Below are 19,211 nucleotides of genomic sequence, written 5' to 3' on the forward strand. Positions count from 1 at the left end.
ATTTGAACTTTTGAAAAGTAAGTACATTTACATGCTCAAATATCTTTTATGCTCTTCCAAATAACTGGAAGACTGAAATGAGTTTATAATTAAGTTTTATCTCATTCAGAAACTTAGATGTTATTTTCATGTAATTTCTTGTGCTTTTTATTTTATAGACATTTTTCAAATTCTATAGAACTTTCACAATTAATCTTGTTTGCCACATTACATAAACTGTTTTCCAAAATTGCTGTGCAGAAAGCAGTAAAGTCACTGTTAAATGTAACTTATTTTATGGTAATATTAAAAAGTTTATTCTTGTTCTGATACTTCATAGAAGCTTTTAAGATAGAATTTAATTTGTAGTTTTTAACTGATGTAAATCTACGGAACTTAGACGCGTAATAAATGAAATATATGAATGAGTTTCTGAGATTTTAAAATCTAGGCTATCTGTATATTTTATATTAATTCATTAGTTTTCCTCTGCAAAGTAGACAATTGATTGTTTTAACCCCCCACAAAATTTCTTTAAAAGACTTACAATGTAGACAGATATTACAGGAGAAGTAGTTTATTTAGTAAATTTTAAGGTTAAAGTAAGGAAAGAAATCCTCTTTGAAATAAACAGATGTCAAGTTGACCACTTAAATATGCAGGACCTTGCTTATATCCTACTAGCATGGAAGACTAAATCCATCCTTAAACCTTACAATTTCTATTATTCATATCATTAAGAAAGCCCTAGTTTATATAACTGAAATCCTAATAGTTGAATTCCAATAGAAATTGACTTTTATAATTTTAGCTTCAGCTATTTAGATACAAAGGCTTAGTCTTCTAGTATAGATAAAAGGAAATCTGACCTTTTTGATTAAGAAATATTGTCAGTAGCCTTTATAAGTGCTTGTTCATCTGAGGGTCCATGACAGGAGTACTCTTCCCAGTTGAGTTTATCCTAAAAATGAAATGATAAGAGTCTGCTGGTTGTTATCTAAGATCCTTCTTAATGGGAGAACCACATGGTTATTCTTCTCCCTCTTGTTCTCACCCTCTACAACCAACTCAGCCTTACCCCACCCCCACCCCAACATTGTTCAGTACTCAGCACAATGAATCATTTTCAAGTTGACTCATTGTGAACTGTCTCCCAGCTGTTGGAATGTCTGGCAGACATTTTTGTTTGGGTGAAGAATAACTGGCTGAAACCCAACCTGGATGAGTTTGATATAATGGTCTTTGGCTAAAGAAATATTGAGAGGAGTGTGTTTATGGCCTCTGAAACCCCTGTTATTCCTGGAGTAGGACCATCCCCTGTGGCATAGAACTGAAAGTAAGGGATCAATCTGGATTATTTTCTCACCATTGAATGAAAAATTGCCTTGAAAAAAAATAGGCATTTCCAAATGATGTTTGTTTTTCTATACTTGGTGCCCCTGTGATTGAAACTATTAAAGACAATTAAGGATAATTATTTTTGCTGCTTCCTTTTAAAAGTTCTAATTCAAAGGCTATGATATTCTTTTTATAATATACATTTCTACCTACAGAGGAGTTTCAAAGTACTGCCCTAGATGTGAGTTAACTAGTCACTTTAGCATAATATTTAGTGACAGATTACTGTGTATTTCAAACCAGGTCATATTGACCAGCCCTCTTTTATTTTTTATTCTTATACAGTCTTTATTAAGAGGACTTAAGAAACAGGGGAATACCCATAAGCTCAATAGTCAATCACATTTTCAGAAAGTGAACGTATGATTATATCTGGACTTTTCTTCTACAGGGATATAGTATCAGACTGTAAGTTGTCCCTACTGTTTTACATTTCCCATCCTTCTTCAGAAGATTAGTTTTTAAATGGTAGACATTACCAGTGTGTAAAATAGGAGTTTCAAAGTTATCAAAATTTTGTAAGCAATAATTTTTTTCAACTTATCTAGGTCTCCAGATCAAACATTTGTCTAAGATGTTATAACCTTTAAAATAATTTACTAACCTATCACCCTGTCAAGGGTTATAAGGCAGACTGAATTTTTTTAAATAAAATAATTCAAGAAAACCTGAAGAATATTAAATGGTTATATTTTTAATTGTTAAATTTGTTATAGCCTTGAAATTCTGGGTATTTTAGAACTATCGATATTTAAAATGTGATGTATTTTTATATTACATTATATACATTGTGTACATAATGTACATTATATACACTATGTTTTATAATACATTGTCAGCAGTACTTTTGGTTCAGGTCTGATAGTGTTGGGAAGAAATGGGGGGCTCCTAGTCTAGTGCTGGTCGTCTAGCACCTTTTCTTTGCCTTTATTATTAACCCAGAGCCAAATAGCAGCATCTGGAAAGAAAGAATGAAGACTCCAGAGCTAGTCATGCTGCAGACTCCTAGCTGCAGACCCTCCCATGTTTCTAATAAGATAACAGAGGACCTCAGCTGTTACAGGGCTGGGACCTGGTCCCAGCTGACAGATGATAGTGGGACCTTGTCTTCCATATTCTACTTACTGTATACTGCTTCTGAATCCTAGTGTTTATCAGATTTTTCAATGGACAGTGGATAATTTGAAAAATAATAGCATATGAAAATAAAGGTAGCTTTGCCTCTTAAGAGAAAAAGTACTTAACGTTTTCTACAAAAACTAAGGCACACCCCCTCAGCTCTTCAAATTAGAATAGCATACCTTGATGGGCTGGAATTTTCAATTAAGGGCTTATTTTTCATCCAGTTTCCTGCCCGTGGTAGCTTTAACTTTTATTTCTCTATGTTGATAGTATGTGTTCTCTACAATTTGTCATTGAGATGGCATAATGACACTGTCTAGATGCTATATTTTAAATATAACATGAGTGTTTTGTTTCCTTGTTTTACAGAATAAAGCAGTTATTGCTCGTGTTACAAACTTGTCAGATACAGTAGTTGGTCTGGAATCATTTATTGGTTCTGAGAAAGAAACCAACCCGTTATATAAGGATTATCATGGTAAGCAACACCTTTAAGAGTGAAAGGGGCCTGTTCTTGTTGCCTGGAAGAATCTTGACAAATATCTACCATCATGTAACATGTATTTTATTTTATAATAAATCTGTTAAATGTTTTTCCTTCCTGGCCAGTTTTTTATGGCAGTTTGTCACCAAGCTACATTAACTCTATGAACCATGGTAACTATTCGAAAAGTGTCAAACCCAGGTACTAAGGCATGGCTCAGTCAGAGGTACATTTTGTACCTAAAGTTGCTATGAAATCAGTCATACTTATTAGCCATATTAGAAATAAATATTATATTAATTATAATAACAGCTACGTATAGTGGTTTATACTTTACAAAGCTTAACTGTATGATAAATAAAATTCATACAATATTATAGTTTAAAAGTCCCAGTCAATCACATTTTCAGAAAGTGAACATCTTTTATTATATTTGGACTTCATTCATTTTGTTGCTGGAGTTATAAGCAAATTTTAAAGTATTACTACCCTAGTATAAACACTGGTCAATTAACCAGGCTTTTTACTTTTATTTTTTGAAGCTATTAATAATGTTTTAGTCATTTGGTTAATTTGGGGATTTTTTTAAAATAAAAGTTTCTATATAGAACTGTTGAAATAGGATAAGTTTAGTAGTTATTCTTATCTGAGCTCGAAACTGAATATTTTAAGTGAAGTGAAGTTGCTCAGTTGTGTCCAACTCTTTGCGACCCCATGGACAGTAGCCAACCAGGCTCCTCCGTCCATGGGATTTTCCAGGCAAGAATCGAGTGTGATAAATAATAGATTTTTACCTGTTTCCTTTTTCTGAGTAAATACTGATTATTTCTATTATTATTGTGGAACTGCTAACTTGCATGGAAACCTTAGTCTAAAGACTGAATACCTTATTTGAAGCCTGCTACAAGATCATGTAAGATTGTGATCATAGGACTGTGGCAATTTCTAGAGTCTATCAAATAAAAAAGTATACTTATAACCACCAGTGCTTTGAAGAGTTGACATAAAACTTTCTAAAAAATAATGAAATAGCACGATCTAATAGTCAAATATTTTTTAAAAGGCTAGAAAATATAAACTATGAACACAAAGTATGTAAAGTAATTTACCTCATGATCATTGCATAAGAGTGCGTTTGGTATCAGCCCAGATTAACTCTCTGTATATTATTCATTTACCGTGTTATTGTTTGCTTTGATAGAGAACTATTCAGATTAAACTATTTCCCTTTCTTTTTCTAAAATTTATATTAAGCTGTAATTGATGTATAATACTGTATTAGTTTTAGATATAGAGCATAATATTCTGTATATACTGAGAAATTACCACAATAATTTTAGTTAACATCCATTACCACACATAGTTACACCTGTTTTTCTCTATTAATGAGAATTTTAAGATTTACTCTTTTGGAAACTTAAGTGTATGATATGGTATTGTATAGTCACCATGCTGCACTTTATAGCTCCAGGACTTAAGTATCTTATAACTGGATAAAATACTTTATTATTTACATTTTCTTTTAAAACAACTCAAGTTAAACATTACCTATATAAGTTATATCTGAATATCATTTATAAGTACTAGGAGTTTATAGGTTTAGTATAATATAAATGATATTTTATATTCAAAAAATATTATTTTGATTGAAACATTTCAGGGATTGAAAAGCTTTAATTTTTTGTACTGTACTCTCTGGACTGATCATTTTTTTTCCCACAGATGAGTGGGTGGTTCTGATGATGAGTAAAGCTTCTGTTAATAAGAAGGACCTGACAATCACTGATACACTCTGTAAAGCCTCCTGATTTAATAGTTAGCTAAACAAACACTTGCAAGGTTAAAATGAGAAATGTGCAAATGTATGGTGTGATTATTTCTAATATATTTTATTAAAAAGCTCCATGTGGGATATTTTTAATTTGTATGTAAAAGCTATCTTCTTAATAACAGTTTTTGCATTTTTCTTAAGTTTAAAAAATTGTCAGATATTTTAGTGATATTTTTGAAGAGGCCATTTCTAATGGAGGTTGACCTTTTTAAACTAACAATAATACATTATTAAGCATCCAAATACATACACACAAAAAACTATATATTGTACTAGTGAAGCAGTTACATAAATAAGATTTATCTAATTTGTTCAAATGTGGCTTTGCCTTCTTCCTAATGTTGAGGGATCAATGTCTTTGGAATGGTGATTTTTAAATATGGGGTGAGTCAGGCAGAGAGATGCACTGAAGAGTCTTCCATGTCTTCATCTGTGGCAAATGACCCTGAGTTTAGTCAGAAACTGCATTAAGCTGCACAAAACCATCCAGTGCCCTTGTCAGAAAAAATTAGCAAGTGTTTCTACTGACAAGAGGCCAAAGCTCACGGTTTACCTAGCACTGTTACAAAGCTTATAACAGCTCCATAAAGGTCTGACATGCCACAGAAATGAGTGTCTTGGGATGGCGTGGGGGTTAATGTTTGATCCTAGAGTGTGCTCTGAAATGTAGTTTTCTTCAGTGGTTTGTTCAAGTCATTAATAAGGTGAATAAAATGAAATACTTTTCATTAGTGCTTCACTGATTATCAGTAACCCATAAGCCTTGTTTTGCTGGCTGCTTACTGGTGCATTTAATAAAATAAAGATCACTCAGTGGTGCCGTGGGCAGCACGCAAGGTGATAGCCATATTTGCTTACTGTAAATACAAGAGAAAATCACACACAAGCCAGCTGTAGTTTTGACAAGTATTAAGATCCCTCTTTACATCTGTACTTCTGTACCAAAGTGCAATTAGTTTTCCTCGCACAAGGATTTCTGTTTATCTTATTCTGCCTGATTACTTGAGTATAATCACACCATTTGCTTCATTGCTCCTGGTAGTAAGCTCCAGTTTTAAAAGGGGGAGGATGCTTGTGTGTAAATTTACAGAATTCTGCTGTAAGACTCTTTAATTTATGCATCCAATGGCAGCGTGTTTGAATTTTTTTTCTTTTCATTTCCTTTCCACAAGGTCTTATTCATATACGGCAGATTCCTCGGCTTAATAACTTGATTTATGATATATCAGATGTCAAAGACTTAGCTTTTAAATTAAAAAAGAAGCTATTCACCATTGAGGTAAGAGAGAATTTTTATGTTTGAGTTCACAGTCTTGAGGTAAAAGTCTCTCTCTCTCTTTTTTTTTTTTTACTTTAATGCAGTTCATAGGAGATATTTCATGCTTTTGCTGTTCTTTGGCTGTAACAGAATAATTTATTTTAGACATTCTTTTTTATCTTTTATTCTAATGGTATATCAGAAGAGTACAGCAAAAATGATTTTCTTTTAAATGTCTGTTAAAAAGTAAGCTCCAAACTTACATGGTAAGTATGATATGCATATTTCCAAGGCATTCAAAAGCATATTTAATTAAATGTTAATGAGCTGTGCTTATTTATGTGTGGAATGTGAATGATACCCACAATTGTGTATGCCAAAGAATAGAGGATTCTTATCTACATTCTAAAAGCAGGTTTCTTTACTATTCGTGAAATCACCATTCTGCTTTCTGTGCTGAATAAAACAAAGTATAATTTACACTAGTGTCTTTAAGTAAATTTCTACAGAAACTTAAACATTTTTTGTGACTTTTATGCCAGCAATAGTGACAGAAAGTAGTAGTACAAAAGATTTATTTCAACTTAATCTTGCTAAAGAGCAAATGAACACAGCACTATTAAGCAATTAAATTGATGTATTTATTAACGAAATAAATGCTCAGAAGAGAGAGAGAGAGAGATGGCTTTTGGGTGATGTGATAGTTATCAGTATAGTCGGTGCATTTTTTTTTTTTTAACAAAGACATAAAACAGCCAAGCAGCCTTGACAAACCATTTTGTTTAATCTCTTTTCAAATGAAAAGCTCTTAAGCAGGCCACTTGTCTTAACTGCTTGAAACCATAAAAAGAGAGAATTGCCACCAATAAATTAGCATATTTTTAACTTCATCACCAAATGATGGTCAATGTGGCTTGGCACTGCTTTGGTGTTTGGGACTTCACCCTTAAGTGACCATTCTGGCCCTTTTTTGACCCTCTGCCCTCTTTAGCTGGCCACTTGATAAGGTAACTTAATGGTTCTCTCTCTTTTTCTCTTTCCCTTCACATTTGCAAGTAGCACTAACCTATAAATCATTGTAAGGGCCCTATCCAGTGACAAATTAATGTGCCCTCCTCCTAATTAATGGTCATCAATGTCCTTAATTATCTAATCCTATTGAGAGCAGTTAATAGTTAATCAGGCAGCCAGTTCTTCAAGCAGGTCATCTCTGCAGGAGTGTTGGAAGTTTCTCATCTGGGGATACTCCCTTCAAAAGCCACTTAAAGCCAAAAGAAGGAGAGTGTAGAAATAGTGATTCTTGAGCTAATTTGCCATAGTTCTCGAAAGGAACCATTGAAATGGAACCCAACACTGTAATTGTTCAATATTGCTTCAGTTTTTCTGATGGAATGTAGAGTAATTTACCATAATACTGCCAACACTTTTAGAGGGATAAAGTTAACAGTTGTTAGCATCACGAGGAACGCATGCCTCCTCATTTTCTTTTAGGTTGAATTTATGTATTTAATGAAAGATGTAAGATTTTTTTCTCCATGTGGCACCTTTCTCCCAAGATGAGTATTCTGATAACCAGGTCTAAGGTATCATGCCTGTGACCATACAAACTAAGCAACAAGAATCCCTAGTGAAAAAAATATTGAACCCTGAGAAAATGGTTAGCACAGTAATATGAATTCATAAAAATATGAATGCTTACTCTCTCTCTCTCTCTCTCTCACACACACACACACACACACACACACAACTGGGTCTTTTTTCATTAGTGATAAAGGACTTATATAATATCAAGTGGGACCGCTCCTTTGAATAACTTTAGGTTCTCATAGTGACTATATGTTGCCACTGGAGCTGATAAAAGATCTAGGTTTGTCTTCCAGTACTCTCTCTTCCCACTATTCTAAACTAAGAGAACCAATATAATTGGTCAGCCTATGATTTGGAACCAGTATTTGAAAACGAAACACAAGTAGGTGGTGGTTCTTTTTAAAGTTAATACTCAGTACAGTTGACCAAATCCTTTACCTTTTGGGCTTATAACCTAATGAATATGGTTTTTTCTTAAGTATAGAAATAAAAGTGAAACATATTCTAAATAACTTATTTGTTTATGCCATAGCATTCAATTTAGTAAGTAGAAAAAATACAATTAAAGAATCAAAGCTAACAGAAGTACATACATATAGGATAAAATCATATACTTCACAAAAAGATTTGGTGCTTTAAATATAGCACTAAATTATATGTTATAAAATACATATGGAAACAGGTAGGAAATCTGCCAGGTGCTAGAAAGATTCCTTTATCAAGTGACAGTGTTTTAATATGCTCAACAAATAAATATCTTTTAAATCTGCCTCAATATTTAAAAAATGAGGAGATGTACACTACAATAGTGTGTAAAGTTTGAGGCTCTAATGTGCCAGACATTGAATCCATGTCTTACTTTCAGAAGGAAAGTTGGTTTTAGCAGGTAAAGCAAAAATAACTTAGTTCTGATTCCAGGCAGGTAGATTTGTTACATGTTGGAATTTACTGTGAGTAACATGGTCTCAAAAGGTGGCACAAGTGGAAATTAGGGACAGAAGAAACAAGTAAAAACCCTCATGCCTATTTTTAGCATCCCTTTTCTTTGATTTATTAAATCATTGCCTTTTTTACGTATGACAACTGAATATGTTTTTATAACAGCTACCCAGGGCCTCTAATAAGTAGAGCAACTTTAATCAGTAATCTCTAATTTCTTTGAGTGATTTGGAGAAGGCGAAAGTATGTTTCTTCCTTTTCGGAGCATGTATTGGTATTTGTCCAGATTCAGGTTGGAGCATTTGTCTAATCACAGTAAATTTTTACTGATACTTAGTATTTGTCAATTATAAAGTTGTATAAATTAGCCCCCCCTACCAAAACAACAGCAGAATCATGTCTATAGGAACGACCCTAAAATCCTGGGATACATTCTGAATAAGTAAAAGAGAAAGTTTATAGTCGATTCAACATGGCTTCAGGTTAAAAGAAAAAGCTTTCCAGTTCTCTGAATGTTGATAATCTTTGTAAATCATACGTAGTAATTCTCTAGCAAATATGATGAGTATATTTGATTAACCATAATATACTATTTATTTATTGACCTTACCATAGCTCCATTCACTCATAGTTAGCATTTGTTAAGCCTTTATTGCATACCTGGCAGTATTCTGGCTTATTATATTTTCTATATTGTGATTAAATATTTTATGTGAAAAGACTTTAAAAGGTATAACAATAGACTAGATATATAGAAACTATGTCCTTTTCATCTTTGTATTTATCTATCCCCAAACTAAGAATAGTCATAGACTTAGTAGGTATAAAATCTTTGCTGAAATATATGTAATGCAGATAAATTGTAGAGTTTAAAGAATAGCCCAAATAATGCAACTATAAATATTATGTAAGTTCCACTAGTCAGGTGACCTATAAACACTACCTTTTCAGTTAAGTTCTATAAAATGTAGAAGCTGGTTATATAACTTCACTTCCAAGCTGAAATAACTACTTAGATTTGTAGTTTTTCAGTTTCTCTAATTTTCTCTAAGGCTTTTCTAACATTGGGATCCTCATTAACCAGTTTTATGTTTGTATTAGTAATTACGGTGTAATTATAGTACCTAAGAGATTTGGTAGGATTTGAAATGTGACTGCATTTAATTTGATGACATCATAAGATTAGCATTTACCTGAGTTTAATATTATTGTACTGCTTTAATTTTGTATTGTTCAGTTTGGTCATATCTTAACACACTTTAGTAATCAAGTTTTCTAATATAAATGATAATAATGTGTTATAACGTTAGATCCAGACTCCACAAAGGTTATTACAAACATGTTTTCTGCTTTGGTGATGGGATTGTTTTCCAGCTCTAAGATTCAGTGTTTTGAAGTTCACATCAGGAAGTGTGGTTAAGGGGTATGCTGAAATAAGCAAAAGACTTATACTGTTCATTGCAAATTTTCAATATAAGGATAAACAGTACTTACATAGCCTTTTAATTGGTTCAAAAATAGTATCATAAATATCGTATTTTGTACACTAAATGAATACTAAAAGTTCAGAAAATCAAAGTAAATCAGCTTTACTCAAAGTTGTCTCTTATACTTTGCCCCTAATTCAGAATACAGGACCTCAGCACCTCTCCAGTCACCAAGAACTTTTTCTAACAGAAAATTAACTGGCATTTATTAACTGTTATTTTTACATACTTAGTAGATTTATTCATAAGTATTAAGACCAGAATAGTATTTGCCATCCATATAAATTTGCTTTATATTAATAGTATAGTATACTTGATAGGATTCAGTAGAATTTTTTTGAGATTTTTTTACATGTTAGAAAAGCATAGGCTTTTGCAAACTACAAGAATGTCAGTCACTATGACAACCTTGGAAAATTTAGAGTGTTGCATGCTATCTTTGATCCTAGGTTTCCTTACTCCCCTACTTTTTTTTTAACAGCTTTACTCATTTTTAAATGAGAAGTAGAAAGATGAGTGCATGCTTACCATATCTAGAGGTAGGGACTAGGGATAGTTATCTGTCAATTCACAGTTATGTCACTAAAATTTAAAAAGTAGAAGCAGGACTTCCCTGGTGGTCTAGTGTTTAAGCCTTCGCCTTCCAATGCGACTTCGCCTTCCAATGCAGGGGCTGCAGGTTCAGTCCTCAGTTGGAGAGCTAAGATCCCACATGCCTCATGGCCAGAAAACCAAAGCATAAAACAGAAGCAGTTTTGTAACAAATTCAATAAAGTCTTCAAAGATAGTCCACATCAAAAAAAAAAAAAAAAAAAAACCTTTAAAAATAAATAAATAGCCAAAGATATATGTGTGGCTCGGGAGCATTATTAAGTTGTAGTACCATGAACCATGTAGTCCAGGTAAACCTTTCTGATAATGATGCCCTGCATAAGTATTAACTGGTATTTCAAATCCCAAATATACTGCAGTCAGCAAAAGCAAACCAAAGTGGAACATAGACATCTATTCATATAGATAAAATCATTTGTCAAAAGTTAACCCAAATTAACATTCTGGAACAGTAGAAATATTTTATACTGTTCACAGTTTATTGTTCACTTTATTACCATCTCCATATTTGCACTTTCATTCTCAAGTGATGTAGTCATACAGTAATATCATACAGGTTTCACAGCATCTCCAGAAGCTGGGTTACTATTCTGCTCTGTATATTTCACACATCACAGTGAACCTATCAGAAGTGCATACCACCTTAAGAGGAACAGTTTTGAGACTCTGTCTAATCCTATTTCTTCCCACTTTGGAATCTTAATTAGAAGAGATAAGGGGAAAAAAAAAACATCATTTAACTAAATTATTGTCCTGAATCTGTAGCAAAAGGTATAATCCGCAATTGGGCCAATTAGTGAAGCCCACAGTTAGCTATGCTGCAGCGAACAATTTGATTAGATCTGACACCATCCTAGTTCCCACTGTTGTTTTGCCAGGTATGATGGTCAGACTTCAAAGAGCTTGAGGCATCAGCAGGGCAAGGTTTGGAGGCCAGCTTAGGTCCGGTTGTTAATCTCTCTGCTAAAACCACAGCAGCTCTCACACAAAACAAGCTTACACGACACAATCATGCGGTATTAAAGTTAGGCTTGAGTCATGTCAATTTGCCTTTGATTTTTTGATGATTGACCAAAGATGGCTACATGACTAGACACATGCTAAAAGTATACTGATTAGGTAAGTTCCCAAAATATTTGAAGTATTTTTTAACTTCCTATATAAATGTTGTGAAAGCTTATCCCCTTTGATCAAACTTCCAAAGTAATAGTACTGTATTGCGGGGGTGGGGTAGGGGGGGTGAGTGGGAATGACTGTTTCTTACTGGCAGCTTGAATCCCAAACTTTTCACTTACTGCTTCGTAAAAATTTGTCTTTACATTAATAATTCTTTCAGGAGAATGTAAAAGGAAATTGTTTCTAAGTGGTAAGCTTTTTAAAAATCTGTTACATGCTTTGAAAGAACGAACATTTTTCCCTGAGTCATTTAAGTTCACTGACAATTTTTCTGAAATTTCTTTATAATTATTTTCTACTTATATGTTGAGTAAAGTGCCCTTCCAGGACTTGATTGCATAAGTGTTCTTTTCTCTGCATTCTGATTTGTTGGAATATTGCAGCAATAGTGACATGTTTCCATTCTGAGAAAAGCCTAAGGCGGCTTTAGTATTATTCCAAATGATTGAAGCTGCCATCTTGCTGACTTTCCCTTAGGCAGCATAAGGCCTGTTTGCTTTTGTGTTCATTTCACATACTTCCTGTGAGCTGGGCTGGCAGAACATCAGTGCTTCATTTGGCAAGGAAGACTAAATTCATGTTTGGCTATTCCATATCTTAAAGTTTCTTTATGGTCAGCAACACCTAAGATACTAAACTTACAATTAATTACATCAAATGAGTCCTGTTTCTTTGAGAGATACTTTTAAATATTGTATGACACCTTGACTATGAATCATTTTTATATAAAAATGGTCCTTTGATAAATTGAACTTAAGGTCTGATATTTCACATTGCACTATTTTTATATTAATTCATATGGTATTTTACTTCAGAAATTTAAGGAAAGCACATATTTGAACAGTGAGATAGTTGCATAAAGCAAACGTCAAATACTTCAAATCTTGCACAGTAGTCTTCAGTCTCTGTGTCTCTCCTAAGGATTCTGTGGGACTTGCACTGCGGTAGTCCCCACTCTGAGATCAGGATGATATAGATTCAGCATCCCCTCAAAGTACAAAGAGAAAAAGATCTCCTCCTTCCTAACTTTTGCAGATACAAACATTTCAGTATGTGTTTTATGATATGGCTCCAGGAAAATTATATTGCAATACTTCAAGAATTTTTTTAAAGCCTTTGTAGAATTGCTTCAGCAGAATTCATCCAGTTTACATGTTACTCCCTAAAACCTTTCCTCCCACAATTGTTATTTATAGTGTCTAAGGAAGACAGAAAATGGTGACAAATCATGACTGTCCCACTTCATCAGCTAAATGCATATTTATATTCCTAGAACATAAGAACATATACTTTATTAACATATCCTCCAAGATACTTGGAAGGGTAAGATATATGTCAGTTCAGTTCAGTTGCTGAGTCATGCCTGACTGTTTACAACCCCGTGGACTGAAACACGTCAGGCTTCCCTGTCCATCAACAACTCCCAGAGCTTGCTCAAACTCATGTCCATTGAGTCAGTGATGCCATCCAACCATCTCATTCTCTCAACCTTGTCCCCACCTCCTCCCACCTTCAATCCTTCCCAACATCAGGGTCTTTTCCAATAAGTCAGTTCTTTGCCTCCGGTGGCTTAAGTTTTGGAGCTTCAGCTTCACCATCCGTCCTTCCCATGAATATTCAGGACTGATTTCCTTTAGGATTGACTGGTTTGATCTCCTTGCAGTCCAAGGGACTCTCAAGAGTCTTCTCCAACACGAGTTCAAAAGCATCAGTTCTTTGGTTCTCAGCTTTCTTTATAGTCCAACTCTCATATCTATATATGACTACTGGAAAAACCATAGCTTTGACTAGACAGACCTTTGTTGGCAAGTAATGTCTCTACTTTTTAATATGCTGTCTAGTTGGTCATAACTTTTCTTCCAAGGAGTAAGCGTCTTTTAATTTCATGGCTGCAGTCACCATATGTAGTTATTTTGGAGCCCAAAAAAATACAGTCTCTCACTGTTTCCATTGTTTCCCCATCTATTTGCCATCTATTTGCCATCTATGTCCCCATCTATTTGTTATATATGTTAAGATATACATAATAGAGTTTAATAAATATGATATCCATGAACTTCATGATAGATTAAATTAAGGTAACTTTGAGGATACTGTTATACCAAAAACATCATTAGTCCTTCTTCAGTGTCTTTGTACAGCAAATGTCCAGAATATTCATTCCTCCTTTCCTTTTATGGCTTTCTCTTATCAATGGAATATAGATTAGATATTCCAGTCATCCTCTTACATCTTCCCTGACTGGACCTTCTGAAATATTCAGTCAATTATACTCTATATTACCCTATTTTAATTCACAGTGTAACACTTATTCATGGGATTCTCCAGGCAATAATAATGGAGTGGGTTGCCATGCCCTCCCCCAGGAGGTCTTCCCAACTCAGGAATCAACCCATGTCTCTTGCATTGGCAGGGGGGGTTCTGTACCTCTAGTGCCACCTGCAAAGCCCAAATATATATGAGCCTCTTGATGAAAATGAAGAGACTCTTGATGAAAGTGAAAGAGGAGAGTGAAAAAGCTGGCTTAAAACTCAACATTGAAAAACTAAAATTATGGCATCCGGTCCTATCACTTCATGGCAAATAGATGGGGAAACAATGGAAACAGTGAGAGACTTTATTTTCTTGGGCTCCAGAATCACTGCAGATGGTAATTGCAGCCATGAAATTAAAAGACAAGCTCCGTGGAAGAAAAGCTATGACCAACCTAGACAGTATATTAAAAAACAGAGACATTACTTTGCTGACAAAGGTCCATCTAATCAAAGCTATGATTTTTCCAGTAGTCATGTATGGATGTGAGAGTTGGACTATAAAGAAAGCTGAGCACCGAAGAATTGATGCTTTTGAACTGTGGTGTTGGAAAAGATTCTTGAGAGTCTCTTGAACTGCAAGGAGATCCAACCAGTCAATCCTTAAGGAAATCAGTCCTGAAAATTCATTGGAAGGACTGATGCTAAAGCTAAAATTTCAATCCTTTGGCCACCTGATGTGAAGAACTGACTCACTGGAAAAGACCCTGATGCTAGGAAAGAATGAAGGCGGGAGAAGAAGAGGGCGACAGAGGATGAGATGATTGGATGTCCATCACCAACTCATGGACATGAGTTTGAGCAAGCTCCAGGAGTTGTTGATGGACAGGGAAACCAGGTGTGCTGCAGTCCATGGGGTTGCAAAGAGTTGGACCCAACTGAGCTACTGAACTGATATATATATGTATGGATAAACACAAGTGTACATGTGTATGTATATATACATGCATATTTATATATAATCTTTTAACATACAAGTTAAAAATTCTTTTGTTCCTAGCAAGCATTTCTACTCTATTTTTATAAAACACATTATGAAAATCAAACTGGTTTATCTTAGCATTTTTTTTTATATAATATTTTTCTGTGTTATGTGTATGTGTGTTTATGTATTAGGTTAGCAAGATTGTTCTTTCCTCATTTTTTACTTATTTCTTCTGTATGGTAGGAGTTTTTAATATAAAAATTAATTTGCAATCAATATAAAACCATTCACTAAAAAACTATCCACATCTGTAGGATTTCTATATATTAGTGAAATGAGGTGGGGAAAGCATCCTGTAAAGAAAATATGATTCCCATATTCTAGTCAACTATATTGATATGGTTCAAAAAGTATCCCAAATTTTATTACAATATATTATTATCCACTTATGTTCTACATTAAGGTAGTCTTTTTGTAATTAAAGTATAATTGACATCATTCAGGTACTTTAACAAATATTAATTTGCACAGTCACTATGTTTTTATAGTTTATATTTTTCTAAATTATTTTAATGTATTATCTTTGGAGCATCAAAAATTATCTTGTGATAATTAAGGTACATACAACTTTTATAGTAAGAGTTCAATTTTGAACCAAATTCAGTTTTTCAAAAATTAAAAAAAAATTCTAATTTTGCCTCCCCTCTTATTATAACTGGTTCTAATGAAGTTTTGACGCATTCATACTAAAACTTCTTTTTCTGTTGCAAATGTTTCATTTATTGGAAATTCTTTGAATACCACCTTTAGGCAGAACTAAACAGAAAATCTTATGGTCACAAAATATTTTCCTCTTTTATAAATTAATATTACTACAAAAAAGTTTTCTACAGTTTAATAATAAATTGTTTTGCTCATTAAGGAAATATGAGATTAAATATAAATTATTAACTTTTAAAAGGTAAGATTTGGGGGACAATAGTAAATAATTAAGAGAAACTGAGGTGTAACGGAAATGCCTTTGGCCACACAACTAGTAAAGCAGTTCTCTTACTTGAGCAGAAATTAAAGTTTTGTCCGAGTTCCTACTGTCGTAACTCGCTCCCACTGGGGACGTGTAGAGTAGCCAGCTCAGGGTCTTTGTATGCGGTACAGTGAAGGTCACTGAGCTGTTTTGTCAGGTGCTGTCAAGTCAGCCCACCATTGTTGTAGAGAATCAAACTAAATCATTTTGGCATGAGCCGTCCAGAAATAAGATACCCAGTATGAATGGTTTAATGAAATTGAGTATTTAGTTTCAACTTTTTATAAGAATGTCAAAAATATATAGCAGTCATTCAAAAATTTCTAGAGTAAATCAGTCAAAATATCTGACCCTATACTTTATTGAAAATTTATTTTAAGTATCACTACTTAATATGAATAAACAGTTGGAATGTATTTGGATGTGTTTTGTTAGGTATATAATTCCTCACTACACATTTCAATGTAGTAGAAGTTCCGATTGTATAGTCATTTGATAAAAAGAGAGGGGGTATTTTTAACTACAATTAAAATTTTCTCATATAAAAAATAAAGCTGTTATCAAGTTTAACTATTTTTGTCTCCAAAAGCTATTATCAAAAATAGTTGTATTTGATTAGATTTTAAGAATTTATAAGAATTATTTATGAATGTTCTAAAATGTTTAATTCTTATATAATTAGAAAAATAGCTTATCTTTATCATCAAATTATTTAAAATGTATCCTTATAGCGTAGACTTAGTTAAATGCCTCAAAATTTTTATTTACTTATTTTGAGAGAGGAGATTTTTTGTTGATATTCCTGCTTGATAACCTAAGAAATATTTCACCAACTTATACTGTAGCTATGGTTTAGCACTGAAAAAGCTTTTAACACAAAGCCTCTTGGTGCAATTAAAGGTCACTTGTACGTATTATAATAGGCTACTCATTTACAAGATCTTTGTGAAGGGTCAACGCTATAGCATGAAATGGATTGCCCTTGGTGAGCCTGTAAATAAATGTGTCAACTTATCTCGTATTCAGTGGGCAAGGAAGCAAACTAACACAATACTAATTTATTAATGTTTTTATAAACAACTGCTAAAATGTTGAACAAAACCAAATGCACTAGTGCTATATTCTTGACATAAATAATCATAGAAAATTGTTTGAGTATATAACTGTAGTTTTTAAGGGAAATTGCACGCATACACAATACACACACACACACACACACCCACAAACATGCACACACACACTTTTTAATTAAATATATGGATTTTATTGAAGTATAGAAAAACAGCACAGTGGTTGTGTTCAAATGGCCTTTACCATAAACCTAACATGTCTCAAAATGGCTAAGTTGTACTCAATCCCTTTTTTCTGTATTGAAGTTCAAAACTTGTCAGAGATAGGTATGAAAAAGGAATCAAACTGGATAGTGATTTATTTTAGTTATCTTTCATAGCCTTTCTCTTAGGGAAAAAAACAGTTGGGCAGAAAATATATTCATAAGGATCTGTGTTAATTGAATTTAGTCACCTGCTCTTTCAGTAAATTAAGACTTTAGAATAAAAATAAAAGTAATGATGAAAATACTTCATGTAAAAAATTATTTTACAATAATTTTAATATACTTTATTTTACATGTTTTATATGTATATTTATGAGCTCACATAGTTTTTTATCCTCAAAATAATGTCAAATTAGTAAATATATATAAATATATATATTCATATATATTAAATATTTATATATATATTTAAAATATTTTTATATATTTATGTATATTCATATATATATGAATATATATATATACATACACACACACACTAATGAAATAAATTTAACCAGTGCTTTCTAGGTTCTTCCCTCTGAATTTGGCCACTCAGACACACAGCAACTTGGGGCTTCCCCAATCATTCAGACACATAACTACCCACTCCTAATTTTCTTTCTAGTTGCTATGTACTATCAAAAATGAAAAATATTTAAATTTATAGTCAGTGCCAAAATAAATCTTCTGTGTCAAACAAAAATAATTTAACAACGGGTTTGAATCAAGAATCAAATGATAGGAACTTCCCTGGTGTCCAGGGGTTAAGAATTCGCCTTCCAAAACAGGGGCCGTGGGTTCGATGCCTGGTTGGGGAACAAAGATCCCACATATACCACAGGGCAACTAAGCCTACAACTAGAGAGCCCATGCGCCATAACCAAGACCTGATGCGGCCAAATAAATAAATATTTTTAAAATAATCAAATGATAACAGTAACCTTTAATAATCTCTAAGACTGATTGGTCTATAAAAATACTAAGGCTTTCAGTGAGGCCAGTCATGAAGTAAGCAGCCAGGAATAGCCTTAACCCAGGTAATCCTCTGCTTCTTACCTGGCTGTTGAGTTTCTACTCTGCACTCTTTGATTTGTTTTTGTTGTACTTCTTCAGCACAGTGGCAACACCTGCTTAACCATTGTTTGTAAAGTATGGAAGCTTTGGGCAAATTAATTCATTTAGGGGCATAAATGCTTTAAACTCATGTCTGTTTTACTTATCACAGTATCCCCTTTTCATAGTTCAGTGCATGATTGTGTAGGTCCTCAAAAAATATTGAATAAATGACTGAACAAATGAATGTCCTCTTGACAGTGCTCAAAACAATTGAAGGTGGATCCGTAAAAATCTCAGAATTTCAGACTACACATAATAGTCTGATCATGCTAATGTTTCCATAAATGCTTAATATTGAGCCTAAGGGTAAGTAAAATAGCCTTCCAAAAATATTAGCTACCAAAAAAAGTTAGCTAAGAATATAGTGGATCATTATTGCTGAAATAAAGTAGAACTGCATTCCTCAAAAATACTAGACAGGAAATGATAAGATACAATTTTTAGTTAATAAAATGTGGTCTTCTATTTGAGTCATGATTTCATTGTCATTTTATTGCCCTTTGAAAATTATTTTGAATACTTTATCTCAAAAAATGTATGATAATAAACATTCCATAAATATCAGTAAGAGTTTTCCAGCCCGCTTCTTTAAGAGGTCTACTGGATTCAGACTAGATTTGTAAAAGCCCTCCAGAGCTGAGAG

At 33.3% G+C, this 19,211-nt stretch overlaps 1 protein-coding gene across 3 annotated transcripts in view; it reads left to right on the forward strand.

The window, feature by feature from the left end:
* Nucleotides 1-19,211, forward strand: part of ELP4 (elongator acetyltransferase complex subunit 4) — a 254,785-nt gene that overhangs the window by 117,964 nt on the left and 117,610 nt on the right. For all 3 annotated transcript variants that reach the window (XM_086340944.1, XM_086340945.1, XM_086340943.1), the window contains exons 8-9: nt 2,869-2,977; nt 5,987-6,093. In XM_086340944.1, coding sequence (XP_086197070.1) covers nt 2,869-2,977; nt 5,987-6,093 — 216 coding nt within the window. The remainder of the gene's footprint in view (nt 1-2,868; nt 2,978-5,986; nt 6,094-19,211) is intronic.

This window comes from Bos grunniens, chromosome 15 (assembly GCF_055505025.1).
Source record: "Bos grunniens cultivar Pamir isolate PY7600 chromosome 15, Bosgru_T2T1.0, whole genome shotgun sequence".
Taxonomy (NCBI): Eukaryota; Metazoa; Chordata; class Mammalia; order Artiodactyla; family Bovidae; genus Bos; species Bos grunniens.